Source organism: Anarrhichthys ocellatus, unplaced genomic scaffold (genome assembly GCF_004355925.1).
Source record: "Anarrhichthys ocellatus isolate YVR2014 unplaced genomic scaffold, GSC_Weel_1.0 scaffold28, whole genome shotgun sequence".
In the NCBI taxonomy this organism is placed as follows: domain Eukaryota; kingdom Metazoa; phylum Chordata; class Actinopteri; order Perciformes; family Anarhichadidae; genus Anarrhichthys; species Anarrhichthys ocellatus.
The window spans coordinates 1491966-1500634 of NW_022280058.1; the positions used below are offsets into that span (position 1 = coordinate 1491966).

Below are 8669 nucleotides of genomic sequence, written 5' to 3' on the forward strand. Positions count from 1 at the left end.
TGTGTGTGTGTGTGTGTGTGTGTGTGTGTGTGTGTGTGTGTGTGTGTTTGTCCGTAATGGTTCACAAGACACACCACAAACTCCCTCTTTCAGACCAGACGGCATCCTCAGAGACACCTATATGTGTGTGTGTTTATGAGTGCGTGTGTGAGCTGATACCAGCGCAGCCCAGATGGCCATCTTCGAGGGGTTTTCTGGAACATTCAGACACTTGTTGCTTCTCGTCATGTCTCTCTCTCTCTCTCTTTCTCTCTCACACACACACACACACACACATGCACAGTGCTTCTTTTGAAGTGTGAAACAGCTTGCGGTCAGCTCTGCTCCTCTTCCATGGTTAAATCAAATAGCAGCCATTAGAGCCTTCAGATACATGATGAAACAAAAACAACCATGCGGTGTTAGCAGAGGAAAGCAAGAACAGATACTCTCCCTGGGTTTGTCAGATAGACGGTGCAGATCTTCACCTTCCTCTGCAGTGATGGACTAGAAGAGTCTTGAGATCAGATAGCAGCGTTTACTTGGAGGAGCCCAAAAAGTTCACCCAAAAGTGCTGTTGACCTGGTAGCTTTCCTCTTGAAAGTCAAAGGTTCTTTGGCTGTGATTTAGTGAATATAGATAGCAGTGCTTTGCAAGAGCTGTTAAGTAAGTGTGTGCGTGCGTGCGTGCGTGTGTGTGTACCTGCAAAGACTTCTTTTATAAAAGGGGAAACACCATATTTTTGGCTTATTTTAGGAACTGTATGAAAGTTAATTGAGGGTGAGCAAGGGTCAGAAAAGGGGGGAGGGTATAATGATATTTCTTTTAGCTGAATCAGGAAAGTCTCAGCGGGACAGAGTCATATTATTTGTTATCACCCTGGATATATAGAGTTTATTTTATTGCTATGCCCGGTGCTCAGTTCATATGGCAAATTTCCATATTTTTTATTTTCCGTTACGATATTGAGGTTTAAAATTGAGTCTGGGAATTTATGCTTTGCCTCTTTTAGTAAATGCTGTTTAAACATACTGAAAAGGGCCGTGTGAACCCCACCCTCCCCCTTTTCTCACCCCAATAATTTCCGTACATCCAGATAGGTGTGGGAAATGAAGGCCTGTTGTGGTTAGGATGGTTTTGGTGCAAACCTTATTCAACAGTAAGTCCCTCCTGGGCTCTGTTAACACATCCTCACTAACAGGACTGAAAGCACAACCCTCTTAGCAGAGGTCACATGGTATCCATGTCGCTCCAGGTCTGTCCTATCATTTTCATTATTTCAGCATTAAAAAATGCCACTGCAGGTGACTACCGTTTCTCATCAGGGTGACTACAACTGCACACTAATGCTTTGAGTAACCTCAAAGGACACTTCTGTCATTCCCATAATTGTGTCATTATGGTGTTTGTGTCTTAGTGTTGCAACTTTTTTCTATTTCACTCTCTGACTATTTATATCACTGTTTCCTAGTTTACAACTGTTTCAATGAAACAATCTTGTTCCTATGTTTAATATTTTATTATCCTTCTATAAGCATGCGGTATTGGATGTCCCTGTTGATGTTCTGGAGAACAAACTAGTCTGTGTCGCCCCCGTGTGTTCGCCATGTTGAACTGCACAATGAGTTTGAAGTTTGTTGACAACCTGCTCTCACAGAGCTCTATACAGCAGTAACAATAACAAACAGATACACAACCACTACACTAATTTCAGCAGATCCTTTATTCTTCTGCTCTTGGTGACTGATGACAGAATATAGTTATTTCAAGCAAAGAAAGGGAAGATTAAGGAACCAATAATGAACATTTGTTAATCAAGTAATGCAATAAATAGCTGAAACTCAAGTTTGTCCACTTAATTGCACTTTTTTTTTTTTTTTTTTTTTTTTAAGACTGGGCCAGAGTTATTCATAGAAATAAATTTTTTGAAAGTAAAGATTATCCTGCACTGAAATAAGACCTTTGCCAAGCAGATGGTGCAAAGAGAGTAGAAAGACCCAATCCAACCCGTAGGAAACTCAAAGACAACTTAGACAAACGGTTGTATTTTCTTTAATGTCAATTGTTTTTGTACATACATCCCAATGGATTTGCACTTCTTTTTACAATATGTACCACATATAACAGCACCGACATGTTATTTACACACATTACACAAGATTGTATCACAAAGCAGTGTGTGAAATTAGCCAAACAAGTGCTGAACCACCACACCCAATAGTCCATTAGCTGGCTGAGCAAATTAAAATACCACAGCTGTCATCCCCCAACCAGTTCACTGGCAAATGTCCTCTGTACTTTTAGAGGTTTGAAGCTGAAATCACAAGAGTGAAAGTGTTGCAACTCTCTTAAATAAAAGTGAGAAATGCTGACAACGCACCAGTTTGTTATCAAAGGGCCAAATGTAAACAAAGGTAAAATACAAGCTTTGAAACACTTACTGCAAAACGCAAGAACCAGTAATCTGTCGGGTGTATTTTGACGCAGACAGGAGAAAAAAAACAACATATATTTGGATTATTTGCAAACACGAAGTCACCAATAACAAACAGCGTTAGTGGAAACTTGCAAATAAGAATGCAGGACATGGGTACTAAGTGAAGCTTTGTCTCCTGGACCCCCCCACCCCACACACACTACTGAAAGTGTCAGCAGACTAACTGTAATGATAGTCACCATTATCTGTGTAAATTGGGGTGACCTGCTTTGTGATAAAACCCTGGTTTGGGCTGGAAGGAGCATCTAAAAGGAAAAAAGAATAGGATGAATTTAAGTAAAACAGGAAATAATTTGGCTAAGTGGTTGCTGGATTTGCCAGAACCCTGCATCCGCATCCAGAAGCACACACACACACACACACACACACACACATTGCACAACAACCAGAGATACTGTAGCAGCTTTCTCAAAAGGCAAAGACAAGTACAACACACTAAGTGGCAGTTCTGCTGTCAGATACGCAAAACCACAGAGCAGCAGTAGAATCAGATACACACGCTGACAAGCAGTTTGAGTCGAGCCACACAGCGAGGAGGTGGTTCAGCCTGCAGAGGAGCCCGGGTTTCAGTCCAGTCTGGTTTGGCCAGCAAGCCATAGAGGAGACAGAGGAGGAAGTATGCTTGAGGAACGAGGGGAGGAGAACTGCAAACAGGAGGCACCAGCCTGGTTCATACTGGATGTGAAGAACAAAAGGAGCCCGACCAAATAAACGATGTCCAAACGCAACATTCTGCAATTTAAGGATTTTAAGTGCGATGTGTGCTCGCCTCTATAATCAGATCTACTAGGGGCAACCAAACGGGAACAAATATCTTCTGGAAAAACAAAAGAACAGAACACTACTATGGAGAGGACGTGCGAGACAAGAGAGAAGGTAAAGAAAGAAAAAGGGAATAAATGTGTGGATTTGTAAAACTTAAGGTTCTTTATTTGTAGCATTGCAACTAAGATGAAAAGGAGGAAGATTTCAAATGGTTGGCCAAGGCATCAGTCCTCATCAGCTGTCCAGTCGGCCACCAAGGAGAGGACAGAGGAGGGATTGGTGGTGTAGGAAAAGTTCAGAGCATCCTGTTACGTTTATGGGTAGGTGAGTCCGTGATGACATCACTACAGGGGGCGGGGCCTCGTTTACGATTGGCTGTGGATTCCAAATGGAGCGCCATCTCCTCGGCGATGAAGGTGTTGAGGTCCACGTCATGAAGACCATTCCTGCGACGACTAAGGGGCTGGGCAGGGTGAGTTGGGGAACCAGGAGGACCAGAACGCACAGAAATGCTCGCCATGGCGCCACTAAGGCCTGGAATGAACAGAAAATGAATATGAAGCCACAGTATACTGCATGACCTCTGGGGCCCCATTGTTATAATGCAACGGCTTCCTGCCGAACGTGGCGTTTCTACGTACCATGCAGTGCTATGGCCTCTCTGAAAGGCTGCAAGTCCGTCTCCACAGAGCTGCCCGTCTCTGGGGGTGATGGTCGGCTTGCAGACACCATGGAAACTCTTGGCGGGGCGCGGGCTGTCCGTAGAGGCGGAACTTTGCCACACAGGAAGCTGATGAGGTCCTCGCGCCTTATAGTTCTTCTGCGTTTCTTAACCCATGCGATCACATCCTTATTCCTGCGCTGGTGGCCTAAGTGGATACCCAGGTCATAGCTCCGCTGGCGGGCCTCCATACTCTCTGACGACACACAGGGACAAATGTCTTTAAAATCTGGACACCGCAAACAAAGTTCATCGCCACATCTAATGTACAGACATTAGTTTCTAGTACTTGCCTTTGTAAAGGTTTGTGACCGCTGTGGCTGCATTCTGGAAGGGCACCCAGAGAGAGAGGCCTTGCTGCTGACATACTCTATCTGTAAATTAAATTCAAAAAGTTAGATTGTTATGATAACTTTCCAATGTTGTTTTCACACATCACAGAGAAATTCAAGTCTTAGCAGTCAGAAATGAGTCATTAAAATACAATTCCACTAAGAAACGAACCGGCGATGATGTATTTGGAGGAGCACATTCGCAAATTTGGATTTAATCTAATGGCTGCCTGTAAAACCGCTATGGTCTTATTGTATGAAGAGTATTGATACAGAACAGAGTATTGGGTTTATCACAAAAATACACGTACAAAAATCTCAGGGCCTGTGTTGTTCTCAACTACAAATCATCCTTTCATGACTTAAATCGCGACTGCAAATCCTTGCATCTGATCTGCAGGAGAAACCCTATGGACAGTATGATTATGCGTTGTATTACATTTTATTAAGATGAGAATACATATGGGGAGCTCGGAAGCAGGATTTATAGACTAAGTGGGATTCGGGGGATATGACTGCACTTGACAAGTGGTCAACAAAGCCATCTTAAACACTCATTTTACTCCCAGCAAACAACCCACTGGTCAAATCTAACCAACCATGATGTCACCATTTGACAGACGTTTTAAACGGAAGCTCGCGTTTATTTTCCGTTTCAGTATGTGTCATACTTCAAGAACCACAGTGTCAGTGTTATGTTCAAAACACGCAGTAAAGCAGAGTGGACTTAACCAAGACCATGTTTACTTTAATCATAACGCCATTTTGTTCTGGATATTAAAAAAAAAATGCAGTCATCAGCAAAAAGTACATTAAGTTGTGCGTCAGGAATAAAATGTCTTTGGGACGTTATGTGATAAAAATCCACCAACACACCACTGCGACAATTAGCTGTCGCTGCGATAGACCATCAACAAACGAGTTGTTTTCTGTCGGCCAACACCTCCCTGTTTATCGCCATTTTGACGAACTGGGTAACTGTTAACGGGGTGGACAAAAACATTTTAACGTGAGCAATGTGTGTCGAGACAGGACGAATAGATGTGATTAAAAACAGTAAAGACACACACCGCTGAGCCACTCGGGTCATGCATTGATAAACGCGTGCTTTATCAACGCGTTTGGCTCTGGAGGACCTCTGACAGCTTCACTGTGTCACATTCAGCCCGGTTCTCCCACACTCTGACACACTGACCGGCTGTTAGCGGCAGCTACAGCGTTAGCTGCGGGTTAACATCATCGATATCCACAAAGAGAACCGCAGAAACATATTTAGAGCACAATTTAAGAGAATGCACATTAACATTTCAGCCAACACACCATAGAAACAAAACACCGCTAGTTATGCTGTGGAACAAGCTGCAAACGGCTAACGTTTAGCCTCGCCAGTGCCCTTTGTGTCTCTCTCTCCGCTAGCAAGATTAGCTTCCATTAGCTCTGATAGATGGCTAGCTTGACTTGAACTTCGGTGTATTTGGTACAGACCTTTGTAGAGCTGTGCTACCGCGGTGGCCGAGTTCTGAAAGAGGTGCCACAGTTTCTGCTGGCTTTGTTCCGTCTCCTCCTCGTTTGGGTCGGCCCGCTCGACCTCTGCTAAACACTGACGTTCCCATTTAGAGAACCAGTGCTCGGGGCCGTGCTCTTGGATCTCGGCTTCTCCCTCCTCCTTCTTCTCCTCCATAGCTAACGGTAGGCGTTAGCTTATAAGCTAACCGTCGTATGAAATACAGGATCGTTTGGTTTGCGGAGATACTTAACTGTCTTTATTTTGTACTCTATTGGAGAAATACGTTTCACAACCCTAACAAGCTATAGAAAAGAAAAGGAAAAACAGTTGCTGTTAAGGTCGCATTGTGAACGTCTTAAATTCCGCCCGCACGCCCTGTGTAACACACACCAAACTAAGAAACACGATGACAACACCTAAGAATTTCTGGTGCTGGCCACGCCTATTTTATCGTTGTACTGAAAAGCGATTGGCTGCAGAGATTCTTGTGGGCGGCTTTTGGTGCTGAACACGAAGCCTGATTGGACAACGATAAAAAAAAGAAAAGGTCAGAGAAAAACAAAGTTGATCCCACCCAGGATATTCTCTCTAGCCTGCCATACAGCATTCTGTACGGCAGGGGGCAGCCTGGCCATGGAAATGTGGGCCATAACAATATGTGATCAAAAGTATAAAGACAGCCCTGTATATAATATATATATATATACTAGCATACATATTTTTCCAAGTGACAATGATGGGGTCAAGCTAAATGGCCACTGTAACCCCAGAAAACTGAAACTTAAGTTTGCACATACAAGGATTTTGGCTTGGTGTCTTGTTGCATAAAGATAAGTACAGTTGAAAAGTCAGGAGACATAACGTATAAAATATTAAAATCGCCAAACAGGAATGACCCCCATGCTCCCCCAGGACCCTGAATACAGATAAACATGTATTGACAATGGATGGGTGGATAAAGCAATAAGCAGCACTATTCGCCATATAAATATTGTCACCTGTCAATCACCATGAACTATTATCTCACCACTTCTGGTGCTTCTTGGGTGCAGTTACAGCTGTGTTGAGATTTTTGGTTGAAAATTCAATGTCACACTATCTTTTTAACAGCCACAAGTCTATGGGATAAGGATTGAGAGAGTCCAAAGGTCAGATGTTTATAACCGGGAAGATACTGGTTACATGCTCGCTCACCTGTCTCACCTGTCTCTCTGTCCGACTGCACATGTCTGTGTGTCAGACTGTACCTCTCTCTCTCTCTCTCTTTCTTTCTCTTTCATCAAATCCCAGTTTCTAACCCCTTTTATTCTCTGCTGGTAGCGCTGCTATTTTTGAAGATGTCTAAGGGGGAGCAGACTGTTTGCGGTGTTGAGTATTTCCAGGAACGAGGGCCAACTGTCACATTCAGCAACTTGCAGTACTGTGTTCATGAGACGAGGTTGGGCTGCGAGAGTGGTCCTGAAAAATACATCCTCAACGATGTAAGGTAGGACATGATACTTTCCTTTGAGAAATTATCACTTGGCGGTGACTCTACGTTAGCATGCCAGGGCTACCTGTATAACGTAAAACACTCCAGGTGTTTCTTCACCGCTTTTTCCTGTTTTCATACAATTACCCTATGCACTATGGTTGCTGTACATCTGACAATAAGTAAGTTATGAGAAGTGTTGTTCCGTTTGTGGCTCATTTCATCGAAACTGTGTATCATTATATACATTTTACAGGGAACTTGATCAATCTATTTATTTGTGTATTGTTTTATTGAGGCAAACTAAGATAAAAATAGGAGAAACGGAAACAAAACGTTTTCTGGTATCAGATCCTAAGCCAGAGGGAATCCATTTAAAAAATACACGAGTATTTTGGCTTTGGCTTTTAAAGCTACAATATATCATGGTAATTAAACACTGATTCTAGATAATCTTCTTATTTTAAAGTGTTCTCTGTAAATAAAATGACTTGACTTGATTTTCTGGTTGGCTGTTGCAGTGGCATCATGAGGCCTGGGATGAATGCCATCATGGGCGCCACAGGAAGTGGTAAAACATCGTAAGAAACACGTTTATGTACATGCACACACAGGCACGGTCTCACACACATGTACAACCCCAACCAAATGCATATTAGTTTCTTTCTCTTTTTGTCAGACTCCTGGATGTAATCGCAGGGAGAAAAGACCCTGCTGGACTGAAGCAAGGAAAAATCATGGTGGATGGCAAAGCCGCCTCGTCTGACCTCAGGCTCAGCTCTGCTTATGTGGTCCAGGTACACAAATACATACAAACATACACACACATTCTTTACTATTATCATATTTTGGATTCCTCTGAATACTTCGGGCCTTCATCATTCGTGTGCTTCCAGGATGATATCATAATGGGCACTCTGTCTGTGAGGGAGAACCTTCTGTTCAGTGCCAACCTGCGTCTCAACCCTCAGCATCACTCCTCCACGGATAAAAACAACAGAGTGGATGCCATCATACAAGACCTTGGCTTAACAGACTGTGCAGGCACCAAGGTACAGCGCTATACACACAAGCTAATAGCTAATAGCAAAAGACTGTCAGTTTACAAATATCTTACTCAGGAATAAGCAGAAGCACTTATTTAAAGATTGTTAAAAGGACAATTGATCTTAATAGCTTCCGTAGCCCTACCCAAATGAGAGAATAGTGTTCAAATTATAAGGTGCACAAATGGAAAAACGACTCTGTGGCCGTCTAATGTCCCAAATGTATGAGTGGCAGACATTTATTTGTTCTCTTTGATGATGTAATGTATTTCAACTGTAGCAAAATCTAAAAAACTGATATGTATGTGTGTGTGTGTGTGTGTGTGTGTGTGTGTGTGTGTGTGTGTGTGT

At 42.9% G+C, this 8669-nt stretch overlaps 2 protein-coding genes across 2 annotated transcripts in view; one reads left to right on the forward strand and one right to left on the reverse strand.

The window, feature by feature from the left end:
- Nucleotides 1–2015: 2015 nt before the first annotated feature.
- Nucleotides 2016–6207, reverse strand: hapstr1b (HUWE1 associated protein modifying stress responses b). The gene is made up of 4 exons (XM_031863240.1): nt 5780–6207; nt 4256–4336; nt 3883–4158; nt 2016–3775 (listed from the first exon to the last, which is right to left on the reverse strand). The coding sequence occupies exons 1-4, from the start codon at nt 5973–5975 to the stop codon at nt 3537–3539; spliced, it is 792 nt and encodes a 263-aa protein (XP_031719100.1). The 5' UTR covers nt 5976–6207; the 3' UTR covers nt 2016–3536.
- An 802-nt stretch (nt 6208–7009) lies between these two features.
- abcg2b (ATP-binding cassette, sub-family G (WHITE), member 2b) overlaps nt 7010–8669 on the forward strand; it is a 7623-nt gene continuing 5963 nt past the window's right edge. The window contains exons 1-4 of the mRNA XM_031863215.1: nt 7010–7287; nt 7794–7853; nt 7952–8069; nt 8169–8324. Of these exons, the coding sequence (XP_031719075.1) occupies nt 7139–7287; nt 7794–7853; nt 7952–8069; nt 8169–8324 (483 nt within the window). The 5' untranslated portion in view covers nt 7010–7138. The remainder of the gene's footprint in view (nt 7288–7793; nt 7854–7951; nt 8070–8168; nt 8325–8669) is intronic.

Bases quoted from the DNA above. Each gene is read 5' to 3' on its own strand.
- hapstr1b (XM_031863240.1), bottom strand. From the start codon at position 5,975: ATGGAGGAGAAGAAGGAGGAGGGAGAAGCCGAGATCCAAGAGCACGGC. The intron at 4,159-4,255 runs GCAAGTACTAGA...GTGTGTCGTCAG, and splicing joins GGTCACAAACCTTTACAAAG to AGAGTATGGAGGCCCGCCAG. The intron at 3,776-3,882 runs GTACGTAGAAAC...TGTTCATTCCAG, and splicing joins AGAGGCCATAGCACTGCATG to GCCTTAGTGGCGCCATGGCG.